The sequence below is a fragment of the Mesoplodon densirostris genome, chromosome 18, assembly GCF_025265405.1.
Source record: "Mesoplodon densirostris isolate mMesDen1 chromosome 18, mMesDen1 primary haplotype, whole genome shotgun sequence".
Classification (NCBI taxonomy): Eukaryota; Metazoa; Chordata; class Mammalia; order Artiodactyla; family Ziphiidae; genus Mesoplodon; species Mesoplodon densirostris.
In genome coordinates, this window is record NC_082678.1 from 35,717,264 (window position 1) to 35,741,781 (window position 24,518).

Here is a 24,518-nt window from a genome sequence, read left to right on the forward strand (position 1 = left end):
GGAAGTGGGAAAGCCCAGCCTTGAACCCAGAGCCTGTCTCTAGCCAGTAAGCCCCTGGGCCTCCGGGCTGTTCCCCCTGCCCCCCACCCCGATCTGCTGGCACCGATCTCCAGACGGGCTGGACTCCCAACAGCCCCACCAGCCCCGACACCCTGCAGGGCCGGGCACGATGGCTCGGGGACAAAGAGCCCTTTCCCACCGGACCAGGAGCTTCTGCCACGTGAAGCCCGGGCGGAGATGTGGGCAGTTTATGGCCCCCCACGACCCCCCAACCTTCAGTGTTTCTGTCGCTGGAGCCAGAAATGCTCATGGCGGGGAGGGGAGGTTGTGCTGGTGACAGAGGTGATGCTCTGGTGCCCCTTCCAGAGCCACCACGGCCCCAGGCCCTTGGCCTCACCAGGCGTCTCCCAGTCCTGAGGGCCACTGGTGTCCCCAGCTACCCCCGGGCGGCACGTCGCCGGATCCCCGACCAGGCCCCACCCCGCAGAGCCTGACCTCTCCTGGGCACGTCAGGCGGGCCGCCCAGGACCACCGACATGGAGCCCAACCCTACGGGCCACCCCCGGGGCAGGCCTGTTCTGTGCCAGCGTCCCAGGACACCCAGCAGCCGCAGGCCCCGCGTCCCCACACGTCCATCTGCCTGGACTCCACAGCTTCCTGCACGTCCCGGCCACCCGGAGGGGCTGCCTGCCGCTCTTCCCCTGCTGCTGGCCATGCTGAAGACCCTCCTCTGGCTGCCCCTCCCACCTCGTCCTGCATCCTGGGTCCAGGTCTCACCTCGTCCAGACTCCGGAGCACAGGGCCTTGACGGCCTCCCCTGTCCCTGGGGCCGGGGGCGGGCGGCCGATGCCATGACTCACCGGCTCGCTCCAGAACACAGAACAAGCCCTGCTCTCCTTGCAAAGTTCGCTCACGATGTTCTCTCTCATGATAATGAGTTCGTGCTGAGGCAGGAAACGTCCTTAGCTTTGGGGATGCAACGACGCAGGGGCAGCAACTGTGCAGGATGTCCTGGGATCCGGGTGACAGCAGGCCCGTTCTCGCCACTGTTCCACATACTTAACATTTGCAAATTAAAAAAACAGTTCGCTCTGCCCAGGAGCCTCCCGTCCTCGGGGGTCTCCACTCTGTCCCCTCCATCACCTGGGCCACATGCCGTCTTCTGAGCCCCGGAGTCTTTTCTGGAGGTGCCCCCTCACCCAGCAGCCTGGGAACCCCGGGGAGGGGCCTCTTCCTCTCCGAGCCTCCCGGGCCTCCTGCGCTTGGACACTGGCCAAATCCCCAACCTGCTGAGTGCCCACATCCACAGCCGCCTCTGCGTGGGTGGTGGGCGGGGGCAGGCAAAGCCGTAGCTCACAGGGGAAAGAGGGGAGTGACAGCGTCAGGGAGAGCGTGTCCCGCAGCCAAGGTGCGGCAGGAACCTGCAGGGCGCCGTCCTGCCCCAGCCCGGCAGACCAGAACCCTCGGGACGCACATTCAGATGGCCTGGGTGCCTCACGGGAGCAGCGGGCCTTTCTGTGCAGAAGCAGATGGGGCCGTGCACACGCGGCCAGGCTGGGGGTGGCGGGCGTGACAGATTCAAGCAAAAAGCGGAGGCTCTGACTCCTGCTGAGTCTGCCAAGGGCGTGAGCCTGTGGGGCTGTGAGCAGCAGCCTGGAGCGGCCCGTCCCACACATGACCCGCCGGCCACCGCGCCTCGCCAGGGGACCAGCACAAAGATGCTGGGAAGCCAGTGCAACCCAGGGAGGGGGCGACCCCACCGTTCACCCCAGGCGGGGTGGAAATCAACAGGCATGCTTGTCACTCCAGGGGCTCAGCTAGTTAAGAGGGGAAGAGGGGCTGCCAATCCAGGGGAGGGCTGACCCTGCCTGTGGCCCACGGCTTATGACCTGGAGGCCACCACCAAGTCCCAGTGAGTTCCTGATAATTGCTGAGCTTCTGTGCCGACAAAGGCACTCTGTGTCCTCACAGTTGCTGAACTCAGCGCTGAGCTGGGATCATTCACTTTGCCGCATGCCGACCCGGGCCCTGTCCACTGGGCTCCATTTGGTTTCCCCTCCTTTTAAAGGACAGAAACGAGGTGGCCAGCGGCTGGGCCTCTGCACAAGTCTACATGACCTTCAGGACTGAGCCCGGCGGCCCGCTGAGGCTGGGGGGCCATGGTTTCTCACAGCACCCTCCTGCTCCAGGTGCTGGGGGCCAGGCACGGACTCCTGGGGCAGAGGCTCAGGACAATTAATCCAGCACCGAGGGGCACCCGAGGGAGGTATTTACAGAGCAGCCGAGGCCAGGCCAGTCTCCCCGCGCTGCAGGCCTGCCCCCCCGACCCTGGCAGCCCATGGGTACCGAGGAGACCAGGCCAGCGTGGCCTCTGCCCTCGGGGCCTCCAGTGCGGGGCAGATGTGCTGGGGATGTGATTGCCAGAGAACGGGTGCTGGGAGGAAGAATAAATTGGGGTAGGGCCGTGGGGAGGCCTCTCTGGCAGGTGACCCTCACTCGAGGCCTGAGGGCTGAAAAGGAGACCCACACAGAGCACAGAGAGACGGGTCCTCCAGCAGGAGCATGTGGCCTGCAGCGCCCCGGGGTGCTGTCCAGACCAGACCAGTGGAGTCCCGGCCGGCCGGCCAGTCCACGTGCCGGCCTGGGGGGTGGGGGGTGGAGTGGGCCAGGGTTCCCCTCTGCACCTCGGACGTCGTATTTAGCAGGTAAGGTGTCTTCACCAGAAAACGCCAGAGGCGCTGGGAGGGAAACTGCAGTCGAGGTGACAAAGCGAACCACACGTCGGGGGGAGGAGCCGGCGGAACAAGGGAGCCAGAGAGAGAGGAAATCTGAAACCCCAGATGCCGCGGGATCACAGGGGTCAAACAAGGAACCCCCGGCGGCCAGGGCCCACCAGCACCACCTGCTCCTCGCAGGAACCCTGGCTGATCAGGACCCGCCATCCACAGACCAGGCTCGGGGGCTGCCCACACCGGCAGGGAGCAGGTACGAGGCCAGGGGCCGCGCGGAGGGGCGCCCCACGGCGGAGGAGCGGAGCAGTGTGGAGAGGGCTGGGGGTCATCTCGCCCGTGGCCCCCAGCAGCCCAGAGCCCCGCGGCCAGCGGCCAAATGTGTGGATGCAGGCCTTGAAAACAGGCGGGACGCAGAGGCGCCACAGGCCGCGCACACGCCCGATCTGGGACGTCTGTCCAGAAGTCTCCTGGACCCAGCAGTGGGCCCAGCCCTCCTCAGTGACAGCAGCTTGGCCTTTTACTCTGGAATCTAGCGGGTTCCCACGAAAGCTGCCGAGACAGTGCGGCGGTCCCTGTGTCCTCCGGCCACCCGCCCGCCTCCCAGACCCACTGCCCACTTGCTGGAGCCACAGCCGAGACAACCCACCCCTTCCCTGGGCAGAAGCCATGCTGTTCTGCCAGGTCTCAGGGCTGGGAGGTGCGCGTCCTGGTCACGGCCACGCAGCTCCCAGAGGCTGTGACGTCCTCACCGCCCCCCCACCCGGCAGCAGAGAAACACAAAAAGGCTGCGTCCTGATGGAAACACAATCCCCTTGCAGAGCCCTGCGACTGGGGACAGTCTCTCCTCACTGAGTACAGCCTGGGTCAAAATACCGTGTTCTGTGCTAATCGCCACCCTCCCCCCCAACCGCGGGAACATTCCAGGGACCTGAGGGGGGGCTTATGGCTCTGTGTCTCCCGAGGACGCGGCAGACAGAACACAGAACAGCACGGCCCCTGCCCGCAGCACGACAGCACGCTCTCTCCGGAAGACCCTGCACAGCCTCCCGAGCTGCTGCTCAGCCCGGGCTGAAGCAGGAGCCCCAGGGGCCTGGTGGATGCACGGCTGGGGCGGCTCAGGGACTCCTGCAGCACCCAGGGGTCAGGGTCGCACTCAAGCCACCAGCCAGTTGGCTTCGGGACGTGGGGCCCTGGGCCTCCCTGCCAGCTCCACTAGTCACATCCACACGGTCCGGTGACCGGAGGTTCCGGGTCCAGAAGCAGATCCTGGACGTGCGCAGATAAGCAGGATGAGGACATTTACTTTAGGGCTGTTTATGGGGCAAAGTGTGACATCAGTTGCTCGTCCACTGGTGGGGCCTGGTGAGTGAATGACAGGACATCCCCACAAGGGGCTGAGTGAAGAGGCCTCTGGGTGTGAAAGTGAATGGCCTCCAAAATCCACTCAGAGGGGCTGTGAGGACAGGGCCCAGTGCTTAGGGAACCCTAACAAAGGCCAGTTCCCACCATTGCTCTAAGATCAGCATCCTCTGCTTTCCCGAACGAAAGGATGAGGGACCTGCGGGGGCTGCGGTGGGTGCAGGTGGGCATCTCAGGGCACACGAGCCTCCACGCAGGGCACGTCCGGGGCCCAGGGCAGGGGTCAGACAGCCGTTCTCACCATCCGCCTTCCGCAGACGGTGGACGGTGCACATGCGTGGCCAACATTTAAACCTTCAACATCCTAAACTGCAGAGAGACTAAAACAAGTGACGGCGCCCAGGGGGAGGGGCAGACGGCAGGGACCCTGGGGTTGGGGTGGGGGCTGGAGCGATCAATCCTGCATCTTCGAGGCCGACCAAGGGCAGGAGGGTCACGCCGCTCTTCCCAGGTGCCCCCCCGCGGGGAACGGTGACTCCCGCCTCAGGGGGACATGCTCTCACTTCATGCACGATTCTAACAAGCCCCAAACAGCAGGTAAGTGGCAGGTCAGGAGGAAGATGTGGGCAGGGGATGTGACAGCCGGCGAGGGGTCAGAACCACTGGACAACCCAGGGCCCGCCCCCCGGCCCCGGGGCCAACGAGCCGTCTGAGCCCTGAGCAGGCCGGGGGCCTGTGTGAGCTGAAAGCTTCCCTGAGCACCAGCAGGTTTATTGCCCAAAGCACGTTCCTCCCACAAGGTGCTGGACAAACGTACCTCTTCCGCCCCGTGACTTGTTCTCCAGCGTGGAGGCCTCAGCCCACCTGCTGGCCCGCCCCGCATCTCTGCTGAGCTCCGCCCGGGGAGGGGGGCCCCCAAGAGAGAAGCTCTGCTCCTATCCGCCCCCCGAAGCCACGGGCAGCCCTGTCAGGTGGCAGGTGATGCTCCCCCAGGGAACGTGCTGGCTTCAGAGTTAAGGGTTGAAGCCGGGCTGTCCTCGTTCTCTCCCTCTCTTTAATTACCCTGCTGTTTTGACATGCACACCCAAGGTCTAAAATTAGGCCACTGGATCTCACAGCTGAATTTCCAAGCTCCCTGTTGGGGGGGTGGGGTTCAGCACTGACCCGGGAAGGTGTCAAATCCGTGTCGGGGAACAGTGTCTTCTCAACACGCTGTTCCAGCCCCGCGTGCTGGAGGGCTGCCTGCCTGTGCACCACGGCCCGCAGGGTTCCAGCCACCCGTCGCCGCCCCCCCCGGCCGCTCACCACTTCCACAACTTCAGGCCTGAAGGCGCCTGGCAGGTGGCGGGGTTAGAAAGGCTATGAGGTCCCCACCATCCCCGCCGTGTCCTCAGGACCGAGTGCTGAGACCCTCTGTGCAGGCCACACTCAGACTTGGGCCAGAGAACCAGGGTCAGGGCTCCAACTGCCCCCAGACGGGGAGACCCGGCCAGTGTCCTCCACCTGTCACCTGGCCACGGGGTCGCCATCTGGGCGACCTGCCCTTTTCCCTTCCTCACCCGTGAAGGTCCCTGCGACAACTCCTGTTTCCTGAGGAGGCTGAGGACCGCCCCCACGCCAGAACGCCTTCCCACGCCATCAGGGTTTGTTTCAGAGGGACCCGAATTTGCACCCGTTAAGCCCACAGCGCTCCCAGGAAGGGCCCTGCCCCTGCTCATGGCATCCGTGTGGCCACCTCCGGGAGGACCACGGTCCTGCCAGCCAAGCAACCCTGGTGCCTTCAACCACACCCCTTCCTCTCCCCTTGTCTGTTTCTCGGGAAGCAGTTTGTGCAGGTATTTGGCTGTCAGGACAAGGAGACAGCATTAGGGGATCGGCTGCCTTCACCTCTGCCACCAGCCGAGGTGTGAGATCTGACCTCTATCCTTTAGCGGGCAGCCTGACGGTCGATGGGGCCGATACTTACATACTCCCCACCCTGCTTTCGGGCCACCTGCCACGGGCTCAGAGGCGCTGATGCAGCACCTGGGCATGGCTAACGTCGAGTACCTGTCCTGGCAGGTACGGCAAGTGCAGCCCTGTCACTGCAAGATGGCATCACTGCCCAGGCAGCCCAGCCACGAGGAACGGCCAGGGCGAGGCCGACAGAGGGCACCAGGTGGCCGGAGAGGAAGGAGGGGGTGCAGCTGCTGGCCAGCTCCAAGCGAGGTTCTATCCAAACCTCGAGGCCCTGATGACTGTGCCTGTTTTACAGATGAGAAAACCAAGGCTCAGAAAAGCGAAAAATCCTGCCCAGGTCCCGGCCAGGAGGCAACAGTAGCAGGACAGGCTGGTGTGCTCAGAGGCCCACGCCCCTCCCCGGGCCGGCAAGACGGGCAGGGAGGACTCGGGGGCGGGCGGGGGGCACGGCTGCACCGGGCTCCTAGGGCCGAGCAGGCCAAGGACGGGCCCGAGGACGTGCAGCCGCCCCTTCCAGGTGGCTGCCCCTCGTGGCCGCCCCACATGCGGCCTTGCCCACAGAAAGTCCATGTGCCGTCATAACACTGACACAGGCGGGGCGGGGTGCAAACCAGCCAGGAAGCCGGCACGGGGCATGCTCGTGCACCTCAGGCTGCAGGGGGCGGGGCTGCAGGCTGGACCCCCAGCAGGTGCCGTGAGGGCCTCTTCGGCCATCAGGGGCCCCAGGTCCTGCCCAATCTGGGCCAGGCCAGGCCAACACATAGGGCTGTGTCTGCACCAGGGAGGCCCTCCGGGGGGTGGGACGGGGGCGGGCATGATACACAGGAGGGGAAGCCCCAGCTTCCAGGCCCAACTCTTGCTCTTACAGCTGTGTGACCTGGGCAGGTCAAGCCACCTCTCTGGTCCTCAGCTGTTGCTTCTGAAAAACCTGGGGTTGACCCGCCCCCACCCCGGGTCTGCAGATCAAATCCACTGGGGGGTGGTGACAGTAATTCTCACTCCCAGGACGGCCAGCACCGAGTGCGCCCCACCCCCAGAGCTCCCAGCCCCAGGGCTGTCCTGCCCCCGTCACTGCGGTGCAATCCCTTGGTCCCCTCCCCTCCCCAGGGCTGGTGGGGAGACACAGAGCAAGGCACCACGCCCAACAGCTGACTGACCCTCGCAGGCTGCCCACGCCCAGCCACCTCGCTCGTGACCTGCAGGACAAGGGCTGGACTCTTCTTACTGTAATTCACAGAACCCCCTTCCCACCCGTTATTCACCTGGAGCCCTGTGGGCGGACAGGTGGGGCGCCAGGCGAAGAACAGGCACCCGTTATGTGCCAGGAGCAGGCCCCTGTATACACACCTGTGGAAAGTGTATGCTTCCCAGGCTATTTTCCTACCTAAGCCGCAGAATGACCCTGAAGAAGGGTAACCCTCTCCAGCCATGGGGCTGAGGGGCCCTCACCATCCTCACTGCGGTCCCCTCTGCCCACGAGCACAGCCCTAGAAGACAGGAGGACCTCGCATCCCTTGTGCGCCGTCTGGTGGCCAGTTGGGGTCAGTCCGATGTTGAGCTGCAGTGGCCCTCAATGCACAGCCACCAGCCCCTGGGCCACCTGGGACCCTCTGCAGCAGGGGCGGCTGGACAGAGCAAAAGGCAGCAGAGGTGTGTACAGGCGGGGCGACCCTCGCTCCCTGCAGAGCCTGGTACCCGAGGACAGGGCCTGCCCTCTGAGGCTGGCCAGAGCCTCAGACAGTAGGCACCGGATCCGTGAAGTATCGTCGGGGAAGCTGTGCAGGCTCCACCCCGCCCTCTCCTGATTCCCTGCTGCATCAGGTGGCCTGGTTCTCTGTCCCTCTCTGCCCAGGACCCCTGTGTTCCGGCCCCCCGCTGCTCGTGATCTCTGCCTCCCCGGAGCCCACACTCCAGGCTGATGCCTCTTTGGAGGAACCACAAGAATCTCAGATCCGGCAACACGGCGAGGCCAGGGGCCTTCCCTGAGGCGCCGTGGGCATCCATCGCCAGGGTCTTTGGGCCGGCACTTGACCCCCTCACATCCTAGCCCTCCTGAGGCTCAGGGTGCCAGGGCAGGGGACCAGGAGGCAGGATCAGAGGAAAGGTGGCAGGAACGGGGCTCCCCGGGCCCCACAGCGGGCAGCGGCCGGACACCATGGGGAGCCCAGGCACCTCCAGGCGCTACGTGGCCCGGCGTTGGCCAGCGACAAGCACACCCATCGCCCCTGCATCTCAGAGCCTCTCCCAGGCCAATTCCTGATTCCTGGAGGTGAGGAAAGGGTCACCAGCTACAAAACACTCTCCAAGATGTATCCCTAGGCCATGGAGCTTTTCTGGGCATAAGACTCTGGGTCAAGTGAGAGCACTTGGCCTTCAGCTCAGGCAGCAGCTCTGGGAGTTTGCGTGGATGCAAGAGCCGTTCTGGACGAGCCTGCACCCGGGACGCGCCTGCACCCAGGACGCGCCTGCACCTGGGACGTGCCTGCACCCAGGCGGCTCCCACGGCCGCTTCTCCTCTGGGCCAAGTATGCCCGGGTGCTTCCAGACCCTTTCACACCCATTGCCCTCCCCCCACAGCCTGGCAGCCCCCCTTGAGAAAAGCTGGGCAAAGGCCACTCCTCCAGAACTAAGATGAGGCAGCTGAGGCCCAGGTCAGAACAAGTCAGCAGTAAAATGAGACAAAAACCCAAGCCTTGGACATTTTCCCCGGAATGTCAGCTGGCCTCAGAGGAAGACCAGGGAATGGGGTAAAGCCAACGACACAGCCAGGTGGGCACCGTGCGGCCAGCGAGAGGACCTAGCACCCCTCTACCAAGTGGAGAAACCGCCTGGCCCACGGCACCCCAGGCCACTCTGGGCTCACCTGCGATCACACTGGGCCTGCCCTTAACTCCAAGGCAGGAGCCCTCGGTCTAAGGTAGGAGGTGAAACGTAAACTCGCGAGGAACAGCGACCACAGATCTGCGGGTCAGGGAGGCTGGAAGGGAGCTGGGCCATGTCTGCTCGGGGCCAGGGCTCAAGGAAGGCCAGTGAAGGCCTGGGAGGGAAACAGGAGGCAGGTTGGTGTGGCGGAGCCCTTCTAGGAGGGAGCAGGCCGTGCAAAGGCACGGGGGCCACAAGGAGACCACGCTTGCTGATGGCAGAGGGTAGACACCAGAGCTCCGGGGAAGGTCACAGCAGACACCCTACGGAGATGTGGACGGGCCCTGAAGGCTGCGGGGTCTACAGAAAGGTCAAAGCAGGAGGGTTGATCTGGGAACACCAAGGGGAGGCCAGGTCATCAAACCGCCCCTCCGTGCGGGAGGGGCCCGAGAGACGACCCACCAGGAGCCCTCCCGCCGCTGCAGCCACCTTGTCCCACCCAAGCTGCTGCTGCAGAGGCCGGGTCGTGTCCAAGTGAAGCATCGCAGGAGAGGCGCGTCCTCTACCCACACGGCCCCCAGCAGGACTCGTGAGAAAACTCAGGCCGCATCCCTGGAGCGTCAGGATCCGGGAAGGAGAGGAAGCCCAGCTCAGGTGGGGTCTCACCGGGGCTCTGGGTGAGAGAGCCTCCCTCCTCACCCCCTCGGCCTCCGTGCGGTCCCGGCAGAAGGCAAGCTGGCCACGTTCCAGCCACCACGTACGCTTTACCGCCACGCTCCTCGGATACCTAAAGTATCCAGCTGCAGCCCGTTGCCCACAGACGACGCTGCTGCCTGGCGCGGCTCCCCCTTCAGAGGGATGGGGCCGAGGGGCGGGCAGTGCCGCCTGCACCAGAGGACACACACCTACTCCCCGAAAAGCACACCCACGCACACGCCACAGGACATCCTGAGCTCGAGCTGACGTTGCGGCCAGAGGAGCGAGCATAGGTCCTGGTGACAAGGGGCTGACTGTCCCCACTGCACAGCCAAGGCCAGACACCCATCAGCTCTGCAGGAATCCAGCTCTGAGCACAGCTCGGGTGGACAGGGGAGGTGCTGCTCCACGGCGTCCTGGGTGACATCGGTCGGAAGGGATGGCGGCCGGCTGGCCAGAGCCCTGTGCTCCCAGAGCTGAGGTCTCAGTGAGGCCCGGCCAGCCAGCCGGCTCTGCTCAGAGCAAAGCCCTTGATGGGCCACAGGCCCTGCCAGGAAGCCCCACTCAGCATCCCTGCAAATGCAGGACACGCCTAGCCTAGAAACTCAGAACAGAGCCAGTGGGTACGTGGCTGTGCCCTCGGAGCCGGACTTCTGAGCCAGATGGGAGCAAGGGTGTCACACAGCCTGTCCACGCCCAGCCCAACTCTCCTGCACTCACGCAGGCACACGCCCCTCGCCACCGGCTCCAGCACACAACCAGGTTGCAGGCCAGCACTCAGGACCCTCCTGCAGGGGACCGGCCGGCCAGTCCACTTCCCCACCCACACCGCATCCCAGCTCCTCCAACAGCCCAGCCTCCGGGTCATCCCCTCACAGCCCCCAAGCCAAGGAGCCGCACAACCCCTCGCCCTGTCTCCTGGACAAGCTCCAGACGCCAGCTTCCTTGTAACGAACTCCGATGTTTCGATTGCAGGTCTGATGCCCAGTCTTACCTCGCTGCCAGCTCCAGGAAGGCAGGCCGCCCTCTCCCAAGGGGCCTGTGCGGGGTCACCCCAGGGGGGCAAGGTAAGCTGAGTGGCTGCGGTGTTTCAGAGCCCGATGGGCCTCCATTCACAGATGGAGAAACCAAGACCCAGAGCGGGCGTGAACATGGGCTGGGACCCCAGCCTCTGTCCTTGCTTCAGTATCTGCAGCATCAGCTTCCCGGCCCCTGTGGGGGTCCCCAGGGCAGCCGAGCCCACCCCACAGTGGCTGACACCGAGGCGGACACCAAAGCCGCGCAGCAAACGCACACAAGGTTGCGGGGACACCCTCGCCCTGGCCTTGCCCACAGCGCCACCTACTGTCCTGCTGCCCCCCCCAGCTCCCTCAAGAGCCCACGGCCGCCAGGACTCAGCCGGCAGAACGCCCCTGTGCCAGGGCCCCCCAAGGCGCATGGGGAGCGCCCCCCTTTCTGGGGAGGTGCATCTCCCTGCAGACCAGGTGACCTACCAGGACGAAGGGCTCTGGGCACTCGGGACATCCAGGGATAAAGCGGGTCAGCCATCCTGCTCACACTTAGTCCTAGAAGGCGGGGTGCGGGGCAATCCCTGGCCCTGTGTTTGCGGGGTGAGAGCACGAGCAGAAGGTGGAGAGGAGCCGGCTGGTGGGGCCACGCTGAGCAGGGGGACCGGGGGCGGGGGGTGGGCAACCACGAGCAAGGAGGGAAGGCTGGTCCAGGCCCTGGCACAGGGCAGCCTTCTCCTGCAGGTGGGGAAGGGAGCATGTCGGGGAGGTGTGGGCCAGGGCCAAAGAGCGAGCTCTCTGCGGGGTCTGGACGTGCCCAGGCGCGGCCTAGCACCTGGACGCGAGGTCCTGGCACTGAGGAGATTCTGGGCCAGACAGAGACACAGGTGACAAAGGAAACACCCCAGCTGGTCCCTCTGCAGCACCCATTCTTCCCAACATTAACCCATCCGTGCACCTCGCGGGCTCATCCCCCCACCCCCGCGGGCCACTCAGCACCCCAACGGCGGGCCCCCCAAGAGCACTTGTGGGGTGAGTGAACGGATGACAAGCAGAGGAAGAGGAGGTCATGGCAGAGACGGGGCCAGGGACACCGCACGAGAGAGGGCGGGAGGCCCTCTGCGGGCACAGCAACAGGGGTGCTGGCGCCAGGTGGGCAGGCAGCGCAGCGCGTCCAGAGATGCCCCAAGAGCTGCGGCCCAGGGAGCAGGAGGCGGCCCAGCCCCGGGCAGCCACTCCCCAAACCTGGCTCCACCTGGAGGCTCTGGGGCAGGTCTGAGCTCCCCACAGCCCTCGCCTCCCCCGCATTCTGCACCAGTTTCCATGGGAGGGTCTTCCCCACACGTCCGAACAATGCTGACAGCAGCCGGGTGTGCTACAATTCAGCTCAATTCCAACACTCTCTACCTGGCTCACAGGACTCTGGAGACCAGTTCACTCACTAGGTGACAGGTGTGTTATGCAGGAAGCTAAAGCATACAGACCCACAGCCAGGTGAGAGGCCGCACGGCCTCGGGGCGGGAGGGGGCCTGAGGGGACAGAGGAGCTCTGGGGGGCGGGGCCTGGAGCTTGCTTTGTGGGGAAACATCTTCAGGTCTCCCGGGGAGCTTTGGTCCCTCCTGCCTAAGTGGCCCCTGACCTGACACAGGCCCCAGCCAGAGCTGGGGTGGCCCGCCCTCACCCCACGGTGATTCTGCTCTCCCCCCACCCTCCCCACGTCCCACCCAGTGCACCTTCCCCTCCCGCAGCACCAGACAATGAAGGGTAAAGGGTGTGGCAGCTGAGAATCAGGCTTAAGTGATGTCCACGTCCTGACCTCAGAACTGGTGGAGGTTGCCTGCTCAGCAAAGAGGGGGCTTAGCTTGTGTTCAGGGTCTTGAGATGGGAGCTGTCCTGGGTCGGCGGGGCTCTGACTGCTGTCCCCCACCTGTTTCCTTATAGAAGGGAGGCAGGTGGGGGGAAGATGCTGGCCTTGAGGACTGGAGCTGGGTCTCCTGGAGGGGACCCTCCCCTGGAGCTGGGGGGTGGACACCCTGCCCACTCCTGGATCTTGACCAGTACTGGTTTCAGGTTTCTGGCCCCCAGAGCCAAGGGAAAATATATTCCTGCTGTTCTAAAGTACCCAGTCTGTGGTCATTTGTTACAGCGGCACAGGAAACCAGGGGGGCGTATGAAAAAGGCCGTGTGTCCATCCTGGAAAGGAGACCAGTCTGTCTGTCGGGAGGGATGGCGTGTTGACCGCAGTCTCTTTGAGATGAACAGCCTGCCCCCACCCCACTCTCCCCAGATGAAGAAAACACCTAACTCGTCAACCAGATGCAAACACGTCTGTTCCGCCCCGGGGACCGAGCGGCCACCTGAGATGAAGACAGCTCGGAACGGCGTGTGCTGACGCCAAGCCCAGGCTCGTTCAGGAGGCCGCCCTCGAGGTGAGCACAGGACGTCCACGGCTCTGCATCGGTGGACGCCTCGGGGGGCGGCCCGGGGAGCACGCCTACCGCCCCTTCCAGCCCACCAGAGATGCTGGACAGCAGACCAGAAACCCCAAGGGCTTCCCCCACATCCTGACAGGGGAGGCATGTCTCCGAGAAGGGCTGGCAGGAGGGACTGCTCAGAGCCCACTCCCCACCTACCTCCCACCCGGCCAGCCCCCCAGGCCCCCAGCCTCCGCGTGGCCCTGCACCCACAGAAGACCTGGGCGCAGACCTGCCTCCCATTTCACTTGCTGTCAGCTCCTCCCTGCCCCCAGCATCCCTCAGCCCAAGGGCTGCAGACCACTCTGCAGGAAGCCTCGATTAGGAAAAGTGATGATGTTTATGGAGCACACCTGCGGGGGGTCCTAAGAAGGCGGCTGCCCTGAATGTGTGGCAGGAGGGGAGCAAAGCCCCGCTGAGACCCGCTGTCCGCTGAGGCCAAGATGTCATGGGACCCCGCCGTGAGGGGCTTCCCCGGTCCACGTCCTCCCTGGGTGCCGACCTCGACGGGGAAGCAGGAGGATGCTCCCACGCTGGCCAGAGACAGACGAGCAGAGGGAAGAGCCACCCGTCCGTCCATCTGCCCCTCTGCACAGCCTGTCCTGGGGCACTTACCACATTCCAGAAGAGTGGATTGAAAGCGATGGTGAGGACTGCAGCCACAAAGTGGGGTTCTGAGGGGTCCACGTAGCCCAGCAGCCGGGTCATAACGCAGACGTCTGCCTGCAGGGACAGAGCCGGCGTCAGCGGGAGACCTGCCTGCCCCGCCCCGCCCCACCTGGACAGACACGGGGGCGAGTGACAAGCCCCAGAACTTGGAAACAAAGTTACCCTCCAGGAACAGGTCAGGCGGCTTGGGCACGTCCAAGTCCAGCAAAGGTTACTGCAGTGTAATCTCATAAAACGGAAGATAAAAGCCGAAACCCAACCGGCCGTGTCGTGCCTGTTGGAGAGTGGCCGGGCCAGCGGCGGAAGCACAGAGAGGAAACCAGCGGCTCTGAGGATGAGTGTCCAGCATGCTGGCGGGGCAGTGACCCCGCCGGGACCCGTGTCTGCATCACCAGGGTGACCAGGACCCAACAGAGGTGTTTAGAGGCCCCAGAGCCAACCCGAGGGGCCGACATCCATGTGAAGATGCTCAGCCTCCAAGAACCAGGAAAATGCAGTTGAAAAGAGCAGCAGTGTCCTCTTCCCAGCCACTGGACCGGCGCTCCTGAGCATGGGGGCTCCCAACCCTGCACCTGCCCCGAGAGCTCACACACACGCGCACAGCTGTTCCTGTCAGCACGCATGGAACAGGTGTGCATGCCGGGGGCTCGGGTAAACCAGATGCGCCGTCCCCAAAGCAGCTAAACCAGGGAACTGAAACCGACCAGGTCTGTGTCAACCTGCCATGTTCTCAAACACATGTCAAATGGACAAGGATGCTGCAGAAGCCCAGAGCACCCTGCACCCACCACACAGTGCTGAGTGCCCCTCCTGTATGTGGAGAGGGCCAGCTTTGAGCCCCAGATTCATTGCCCCCTGTGACCAGGGCGGGTCTCCCCACCTCCGCGCTGTCGCCGTCAACCCTCTGGCCAGTCACTCTTTGTGGCCCCCGCCCACTCCACGGCGTCCGCCCTCCCCAGCTGTGACAACCGAAAACGCCCCCAGACGTGGCCCAGATGTCCCCGGGGACAGAACTAAGACCCTGCCTCTAGGGACAAGAGGAGGAAACAGCTGGATGCCTCCAATGCTGAGTTCTCCCTTTAAAAACCGTGAGACAGACACTGCTGACGTCCTGCGTGGTCAGTGTTCACTGAGTCCCTGCATTACTCTTTGTATTTTTCTTTTTCTTTTTAGAACTTCATGGCAGCTCTCCACACGCAATTCAGAATAACAATAAGTCTCAACTGGAAGGTAAGTCACAAGCCTCGGCTTGGGTGGGTGGCGGGGGTGGAATCCACTCCAGGCGGGCCAGCCGTGCCCAGGGTGCAGAGCTGGAGGGCAGCCGGGTGCATAAACCACGCTTCCTGCCAACGGCCCCCAGCCCCGGCCTGCCCACTGAATCACCACATCCAGCTTAGGGCCGCACACAAAACATGCTTCTCACCACTTGCGGACTCTTATGACAGCAACAACTCCCACGGGAGTTGATATGGCATTTCTGCAGACAAGGGTGTCATTGTCAGCCAGACTCCCTTTTAAGGAGTTCTGTCCGAGGATGCCATTCCTCTGAACCAAAGAATCCTCCTGCCTCCAGAGTGGCAAGCATGTCCACGGGGAAGCCAATGCCCGCAAATGCCAGGGCCCACAGGTGGCCGCAGCCTAGTCCCACTCAGCAGAGAGAAGTAAAATTCTCTCCTGCAATCGTCCCCACCAACCCTAGGAGCTAAACGTCACCATCCTGACATTTTACGTATTTTACGCAGAAGCTCACTGAGGTTGCCGGTGGGTCAGATCCTCCAGGCCCCGCCACTCACAAAGCGAGCCAGGAGCTGCTGGGGGGGGCCAGTCACCTCTGCAAGGGTGGGAAATCCCACAATCCCAGGCAAAACCCACGTGCCCTCATGCTGTGCCTCCTGCCCCACGTGTGACCCTGGGCTGGCAGGGCCAAGGGGAGAGAGGGTCAAGGGTCAAGAGTGAGGCCCACCCACGTGGGGAGCAGGTGCAGATGATGACCAGGGTCTCCTGTTCACCCAGGCCCTGGACGGTGAGCAGGAGGAAGCCAGCAGACGGCCCAGTGGCTGCCTGGGGAGCAAGGCGAGGCACGGCCTGGGAGGGTGCGGGGGTCTTCCGGGGTGATGGAGCCTGGGTGGCGGGGACACATGAGAATTCTCCATCTGGGTGCGATTTCAGCACATGAATTACACCTCAGGAAAGAAAGTCAGCAGAGGAACTGAGAACTGCCCCCTCTTTCCCCAAAGGGCCCAGGGGGAAAAGCTCCAGATACTTTTAAGAATTCCACTCCTCGTCATTCACCTGGGAGGCTCCACCCTGGGGGTCTGCGAGCTAAGCCCCTGCAACAAGACCAGTGCGCACCTATATAAGTTCTCACACCTCACCTTGGGCCACCACCCAGCAAGACGAGCACCGCTGTCGTGCCAGCTCAGAGAGAATCAAGCCAGAGGCTCCCAGAGGCCAGGCCAGGCCAGCACTTCCAGATTCCAGATTCCAGATTCCGGGTTCAGGCGCTGGAGTGAGGATAAGTCCCGAATACTCCCAAGGAGGCCGGGCAGGTGAGCAGGAGAGAGACTGCTTCCTCGCCTTCAGGAGAGCAGAGGTGGAGGGGAAACTGAGGCAGAGCGGTTAAGCAGTGACACTGACTGAGGTGGCCAGCAGCAGACATCCGGCCGGGGCTCCCTGTTAGGGCTGAACTAGTTAAAACTGGAACCTCGGCCCCCGCCCAGGTCCCAGGGCCCTCGGTCAACCTCTCATCCAGGAAGTATCCGGTCACCTTGAGGGGGCATTTGCGTTGCCCCGAGAAGGGCCCGCCGAGCAGGAAAGAACGACGGACAAGTCAGGTGGCAGCAGAGGGCCCCCTCCTGGCTTCCCGCTCCAGAGGCCTGCAGGTCCCGTCCTGGTTGCTGTCACCCCCAAAACCCACTGGAAAGGGCGCCCTCCCGGGTCAGGCAAGAGCAGAGCAGGAGGGTCCCAGACCCCCGCCCCGTCACCCTGTACCCTTGTGGGCCACCTCGACTAAGGGGAGGGGCCCACCGCGGCCCACCCACCCTCTGCCCAACCTGATTAAAGCAGCGAAGTCCTGGCCTTCTGCTCCCGGTAACCCTAACAACGGAGCCCCTCTGGCTCCAAGGTCACGGGCGCGGAGTCCCGGCGCTGGAACAGAGAGGAGATGGGCTACCTACCGCTGCCCGGGCAGCGCTCCCGCGAGGGGCTCAGCGGCTACAGCCCATGCCGCTCACCGTGCCCATGCCGCTCACCGTGCGAGGGTGACATCCAGACAAACAGCAGGGGCCCAGGGAATCAAAGTCACATCAACCGCAGGTGGGACCCACGTACCGCTCACTGCCGAGGGAAGGGGGCAGGGTGGGGGCAGCGGGGCAGGCCTCCAGCTGGACCCTCCGTCCCGGGCCTTCTCGGTGATTCAGGAGACGTTTACCGGGAAACTTCTGCCGCAAGCCCCGAGCCTGGCGCACACACAAGAAGGAGCGGCCACAAAGAAGCTTTATACTAAGGCGGCCGCAACCTCATGGCGGAGGCACCAGGCGCAGAAGAAGGACTCTGGGCAGCGGATAATCCAGGCTGGGCTGGGGGCTCCCCCTCACCCTCCGGGAGGGACCACAGGAAGCTCCGTGACCCACCTCCGCCCAGGGGGATGAGAGGGGAAAACAGGTGCCAAGGTACAAGGGGCAGAGGGTGCTTGTAGGGCCCCTCCCTGTGCGCCTGATGGCAGCGCTACAGACAGATGCGCTCTGGAGGGGCCCTCGGGGAATGCTCCCTTCCTAAGGAACAGCCAGCGAGGGGTGCGGTCCACACGCTGGGATGGGGGGCGAGCCTGCCCTGGAGACCACCTGAAGGGTCTGCTTTCCTACGATACAGACAGCGGCCAGCAGCTGCCCCAGTGTCCCGAATCCATGACTCCTTCCAGGAAGCTGTTTATTCACACTCTTCCTCCAACGAGCCTGTCCTGGGCCATGTGCAGCGAGGGTCTGAGGGCCCGTGGGGCCCCGCGTCCATGGGGCAAGGTGGGCCCTTCCTAGGAGTGGGTCTGGGGCCTCCTCTCCTCTGCGGGGGCCATAAGCCGCAGACCTCTCTCTACATTCACCCTCAGGGGCCCCGGACAGGCCCTGCTACACTGGTGCCTAAGTCTATTTACCTAAGGACGCATTCTGTGTCCAAGGCAGTGGTGACAGGAAGCCAGCTGACCGAGCCCTGGGCCAGGGCTTTGCAGAGGCGGCAGAGCCTGTCCTGAGACAGGGCCCGATGCCCTGTGGGAACCTGGGCAAACTTTGACGGGGGTGGCACCTCCTTCCTGGGACCATCAGGAAGATTAAGTGAGATGACACAGGAAGCTCACTTATTACTCTGTGACTGAGTCTGCCCACAACCCTGTGAGACATGCCCATTTTTCAGACTAAAAAACTGAGACTAACACATGAAGCCAAAACAGGTAGGCAGAAAATCGGTGAGGACAAGGTGGGCCTGAGCACCAGCCCCCCATAACAGCAGGAGGCACATCCCTCTCAAGTGCACACAAAAGAAAAAGAAAGAAAAAGTAAAAGTATGTATGTTCTTGAACCATAACAGAATCAAACTAGAAATCAATACCAGAAAGATCCTTGTTAAAGACCACAAGTAGGGGGCTTCCCTGGTGGTGCAGTGCTTAAGAATCCGCCTGCCAATGCAGGGGACACAGGTTCGAGCCCTGGTCCGGGAAGATCCCACATGCCGCGGAGCAACTAAGCCCGTGTGCCACAACTACCGAGCCTGCACTCTAGAGCCCGTGAGCCGCGACTACTGAGCCTGCAAGCCACAACTACTGAAGCCCGCGCGCCTAGAGCCCGTGCTCCGCAACAAGAGAAGCCACCACCATGAGAAGCCCGCGCACTGCAACGAAGAGTAGCCCCCCCGCTCGCCGCAACTAGAGAAAGCCCACGCGCAGCAACGAAGACCCAATGCAGCCAAAATAAATAAATAAATAAATAAATACAATAAAAATTAAAATAAAATAAAGAACACAAATAGGGACTTCCCTGGTGGTCCAGTGGTAAAGAATCCGCCTTCCAATGCAGGGGATGCAGGTTCGATCCCTGGCCAGGGAGCCAAGATCCCACATGCTACGGGGCAACTAAAGCCCACGCAACAATTACTGAGTTTGCATGCCTCAACTAGAGAGTCCATATGCCGCAAACTACAGAGCCCATGCACTCTGGAGCCCACACACCACTATTAGAGAGAGAAGCCCTCACGCCACTACTAGAGAGAAGCCCATGTGCCACAACAAAAGATCCCACATACCTCAATGAAGCTCCCGCGTGCCACAACTAAGACCCAACGCAGCCAAAACACATAAATATTTTTTTAAAAAAAGAAAAGAACATCCATACTGATAGACGGATGAGTAAAGCCCCACGATCATCTCAACAGAGGCAGAAGAGACCGAGGTTCTGCCCGTTTACGTGGCTTGCCCAAGGTCTGGACTCTGACCCCAAAACACTGAAGACAAAAATTATGTCCTTGACAACTTCACACAGTAAGTCGTCCAGAGAAATGGCCTGCTGTTTATTCTAACTAATGTGATAACGCCAAAAGAGTTTGAAAAACAACTCTGTGTAGCAGGCAAACATCTCTCCCTGGAAGGCAGCTCCTACCTGCCCCTGGGATTTGCCTCCCAAATGGTCACAGATGAGTCACAAACAGGGACTGTGCAGCCCAAGGGGCCTGTCGCCCAGCATGGTCTCGATGCTGCCTGAACACAGGGGCCTTGCCTTCTGAAGAGCACCCACCCTCAGGTGGGCTGCACTTTACAGCTGACAAAGGTCCCATTTTACAGAGCAGGTAACTGAAGGGCCCCTCTTGACACCTACACCACCTATCGCTCACAAGGGCTGAAGAACCATCTGGAAACGGGCATGAAAGGGGCCCCCCGACTGTGCCCTGGCAGCCTGTGCTCCCAAAGAAGCCAGCACCCCGAGGCCCCACTGGAGCCCTTCAGTCCGGCTCCATCGCCCACCAGCCAGCAGGCTTCACTCAGCTGCCCAGCTGAGGAGCCTGGCTGAGTCCAGGGCAGGGAGAGCCTTGGTCGACGAGGCTGCAGCGGGTCCGCGCCTCAGCCCAAGGGGGGACTTTCTAAGCTCAAAACAAAGCCCAGATTCTGCACCAGCTGGAGTAGGCCCAGGAGCTAGTGGTCAAGGGCACCGTGCCCATGGTTGTGCATCAGCACACGTGTGGCTGCTGAGGACGTGCGGTGCCACGCGATGAAATGACATATTTTACATATTGGGTCAAATATATTGTCAAAAGTGATTCACCGATTTCTTACTTTTTCAACTGTGGCTACTAGAGGAGTTTAGATTCTCAGCGTGACATATTACCACCAAGGGACGGCGCGGGGCCAACCCGCTACCATCATGCAGCTCAGACGCCCGGCTGCAGAGAAACCAGCCCGGCTGCAGAGAAACCATCCCGAGGATGACATCTCTCAAAACCAGAGGTTTTCACTGAGGAGGGAGGAGGGCTGCCAAGTAGGACAAATACACAACGTTCAACGTTGTTGGCAACAGGAAGCTTAACTGTACCAATAAGGGCTGCAGTGGAAAAAACGGAATGTTAGCCAACGAGGGTCACCCTGACCTGTCCCCTGAAAGGTTCCCAGATCACTCCAACTGCACAGCCCCACAGGGAAGGGAAGAAGAGCAGAAAAGACCTTCCCCCACACACCCAGGAAATCTCCCCCTCCCCCGCTGCTAGGTCTAGAACACAGGCCTTGCTCAGACCTGAGGGCAGGACCCTAACCCTGCAGCGGGGCCAACTGCCCCCTTGATTTCCACCAGAAGCCCCGAAGGCTTCCCCACCTCCAGTTAATGGTGCCCCATCCTTCCCCCGTAGTTCTCATCCATGAAGCATCCACCCCAAGCCAGGCAATGCGGAGGGTCCCCTTTGGCTAGGCTTCTCTTTGTTCTTGAACAAATACTCCTCCTCAAGGCCTTGGCTCTGCCAGCCCCCCGACCAGAGCACCTGGGCCCCCACCCCCCAGGGCGTATCGCTCAGGGCTCAGATCAGAGGTCACCTCCTCAGATAGGGACCGGCTATCTCAGGATCTCAACCCACCTCCCCACAAGCCAGTTTCTAAAACATTGACCAGTTTTATCTCCGGCAGAGAATTTTCAGTTTCCAGCCTCAGTGGAGTGAAAGGTCAGTGAGGGCCGACAAAGAATGTCGCCTGCCATTCCGGTAAACAAGGGAAGTCGCCCCCCATCAAGCCATCGGCTGCTGCTGCCAACCCCACAGTGCACCCTGAGGGGGATTCAGGATGGAGAAAAACAGGAGACAGGCCCCAGGCAGTTAAGATGCAGATCTGAGGAATAATTTCAAGGAGCCCAGACTCTAGCATCTTCCCACAAATAGAAAAGTGCTAAAATCATGTACAAGATGTCTGTTTTTTTTGTGATTAGCAGTAATCTTTTGATGTTCGATGTGGTTTTTTTTCCAGCAAAAACTCCTATATATCCTGGCTCCCCCTCAGAGCCACTGAGAGGCTCTTTCCTGGGCTAGAGTCCTCAGTAAGGCCCCCAATAGAACACAACTCGCAACCATTAGGTTGTGCGTTTTTCTTCAGTGGACACCTGCTCTCAATCGGTACCGGCTGTACCAATGAATGGACCACAAAAGGCGGCCTCGGGCAGGGACCTCTCGGGGGCTCCACGGGGAGTGGCTGACGCCGAAAAGGTTAATGTCTTGTCTCAGAGGAGACTCTAAGGGCCGGGGCCAGGGGCCCGGCTGGTCTTCAGAACCAGGGCCGGCCTGGCCCATCCCGGCCCGGCCCGGCCCGCTCGGGGCTCCGCAGGCCGCGAACTCCCCGCCCGTCCACCCGGGAGGAGGCCTGTCCTCCGGCCTCAGCTCGGGGCATCGCCTCCCCGGGGCGCCTCCTCCCCGGAGCCTAGCGATCCCGTAGGTGCACACGTGTACGCTCTCCCACGCGCGGATACAGGTGCGGACACGCGCACTCGCACTCACACACACACACGCACCCGCGGCCCCGCCCCGCCCCCGTTGCCTGGTAAACGGCGGCACCGCCCCCGGGAGTAGGCGGTGGCACCGCCCGCCGCGGACCCAGCAGCCCTAGCGACCCCCCCACCCCTCCTGGCCCGGCTGCCGGCGCGGTCGGTACCTTCCTGAAGTCCAGGTTGCCAAGGCCCCCGCAGCAGTCGGGCGCCGCCACCGAGCTGCGCATGGGCCCCGCCCGGCCCGGACCCATCGGCCGCGGGCCGCCTTGCAGGGACCAAGCGCGGGCCTCGCGGCAGCCCCCAACCACCAGAACCGGCCCCATCGCGCCCGGGAAGCGCCGCCGGACGCGGCGCTTTCCCGGTGACCGCGCTTCCCCGGCTTTCTGGGAAATGTAGTCCCCGTCCCCGCGCAGCGCCGCGCTCCCGGGCTCGCACCGGCCTCTCGCGGAGCCGAGAACTACAAGTCCCAGGGCCGCCCGTTGCGGCGCCTGCCAGTCCCGAGTAGGCCACGCGGCTGCTGGGCCCCCGCCCGCCGGCCCCCGGCCCCCGGCCCCCGGCTCCCCACTCGGTCCGCCAACTGACCTGGTGTCCCTGTCCTTAGCCGGCTGCGGCGGGTTGTAGGTTTAAGTAGCGCGCTGCGCAGCCCCGCGGACCTGGACTTTGGCCGGCTCGGCCCCCCGCCCCTCCTAAGGCTGCCTGTGGTGGGGGGCGGGCACACCCCGCAGCTCCCGCCCCCCCCCCACCCGGTTGCGACCCCTCCTCCACTGGCCCTCGAGCACTCACCGGGGCTGCCCTTACTGTCCCCTGGGAGATGAGAGCCGAGCAGCACAATAAAGGGTTATACCTTGATGCGGGCTGGCATGGCAAAACGGGGGACACTGCCCTGGAATGCTCAGGGAAGGGCCCGAGGGAGGCCTGTGCGCAGGAGAAGGTGGCAGACATGCAAATTGCGGGGGTGGGAAGAGGGACCACCTGTGCAGGTGCCGGGAGACCAGAGGGGTCCTCAGTAATCCGGAAAAGGCTGGAGTAGTGGTGGAGGGGAGACAGCGGGAGGGAAGGGGTTTAGAAAAGTAGGTGGGATTTTAGCTGGTTGGGTCCCAAGAGAGCCCCTTTGGTAGCTAGGTGTCACATACCTGGGAGCCCTGGCAGTCCCTCTGCTTCCTGATTCCGGCCCACTTCTCTCCCCCTTGGCCCTCAGGACCTACCAGCCCAGAGCATCTGTGAGTTGCCACCGTGTGCCCACCCCTGTGCTGACCTCCACAGCATCCCTAGGATGGGGCAGGCCCACCAAGAGACAGGAAGGATGCTGGCCTTGGTGCATGCACTAGCTCTGTGGTTGCAGGCAACTTTCGTTTTCTCTAAAGTAAAAGGGAAATACCTGCTGGTAAAACCCACTGCACAGGACCTGACCCGTGGGAAGTGCTTGAGAACCACTGGCCATAAATGGGCTGGGTGCACAGCAGGTGCTGCAGGGCTGGTTTGCCCACTGACCACCCCGTCAGGGTGTCCAGGCAGGGCCTTCTGGAACCAGAGCCAATTCTGGGGAGCCCGCCAAGGGGGAGGGCCCCCAGGGAGCACTCCCCCCCACTACAGTCTGTTTCACCCAAGCCCTAGTTTTCTCCCCACCTACCAGGCCACTCTCCTCCCCCCCCACCCCCGATTCTTTTATTAAGCCAGGAAAATTAGTTTTTGTGTGTTTGGTTTATCTGGGAACAAAGAAAGGTAAATGTCAGAGGTCACACCATAGCTGATGCAACTAGAGGAATCCACTCCTCCACCCCTAACCTGCCCCCACCACTCTGGCTCCATGAAAGGAACACACCCAGATGTGCAGAAGCCAAACTCAGCTTCCAGTGTGATCGATCGGGACTGTTCAGATCAAAAACCTCCTGCTGAAGATATCTGGGGGCAGAAGCCTTGCCTGGCCCTTTGAAAACTCCCAGGTGAGAGCTTGCAGGGGAGTCCCCAGGCTGACCTCTCTCGGGGGACTATGCCTTTTCCGGCATCCCTGGCAAACAGAGAAGTCACTTCTGAGGCAGCATGCTCCTCTGTTGGACAGGATGTTTGTTCCAGATACCGACCCAAAGTCCCTCTTGCTGGAGCTTTAACAAACAGCCCCTTTCTACCCTCAGGGTTATCTCTCTTTGCCCCTTGATAGCTCTACAGATACGGGAGCCATTTATCATGAGTGTCTCCCAGTCAGCTCCAGGACAAACATCTCCAGATGACCTCTCTGGCCAGGAGTTTGCCCTTTGCTGGGAAAGGATCAAAGCTAACAGCCATTTCTTTGCCGTCCTCCCTCCCCCAGTGGCCCTGGATCTGACTTCCTGGCTCCCAGCAATCACCAAAAAACACCTTTTATTACTAAAATTAACATTTGCTTATTGAGTGGCCTTGGCTAAAACCTAAACCTTCCCCTACTCTGAGTCTATTTTCTGTTCATAAAATAGGTACGATAGTATCTCCCGAGTGAGGCTGTGGTTAGGACTAGCAGTAACAATGTGCAGAAAATGCCCGGCACACAGTAGGTTCTCAACAGATGCCTGTCTCCCTCCTTTCCATACAATCAAGACTTGCCTAAGATCGTACTCCTGACACGCATGAACACGCTGCGGTTTAGGACTGCCCATGACAGGGGCCCAGGGGAGCCGGGTACTAGCTAGGAGGCCTGCGAGTCCCCGGGAGGATGAGGGTGAGGAGGCAGGCTGGGCAGCGTCCCCTGAGGGGTGGGGAGCAGGGGGAGGCTGGGGTGGTGGCGTGCAC

The 24,518-nt window shown here is 62.3% G+C and overlaps 1 protein-coding gene across 3 annotated transcripts in view; it reads right to left on the reverse strand.

Annotated features, from left to right (window-relative positions):
* PEMT (phosphatidylethanolamine N-methyltransferase) overlaps nucleotides 1-22,428 on the reverse strand; it is a 47,683-nt gene extending 25,255 nt beyond the window's left edge. For 2 of the 3 annotated variants that reach the window (XM_060082313.1, XM_060082312.1), the window contains exons 1-2: nucleotides 21,920-22,124; nucleotides 13,705-13,812 (exon numbers count right to left, since the gene is read on the reverse strand). In XM_060082313.1, coding sequence (XP_059938296.1) covers nucleotides 13,705-13,812; nucleotides 21,920-22,078 — 267 coding nt within the window. In that variant the 5' untranslated portion in view covers nucleotides 22,079-22,124. Of the gene's footprint in view, nucleotides 1-13,704; nucleotides 13,813-21,919; nucleotides 22,125-22,337 lie in introns of those variants that run through there. The other variant, XM_060082314.1, reaches the window with a different exon arrangement.
* Between the last annotated feature and the right edge of the window lie 2,090 nt (nucleotides 22,429-24,518).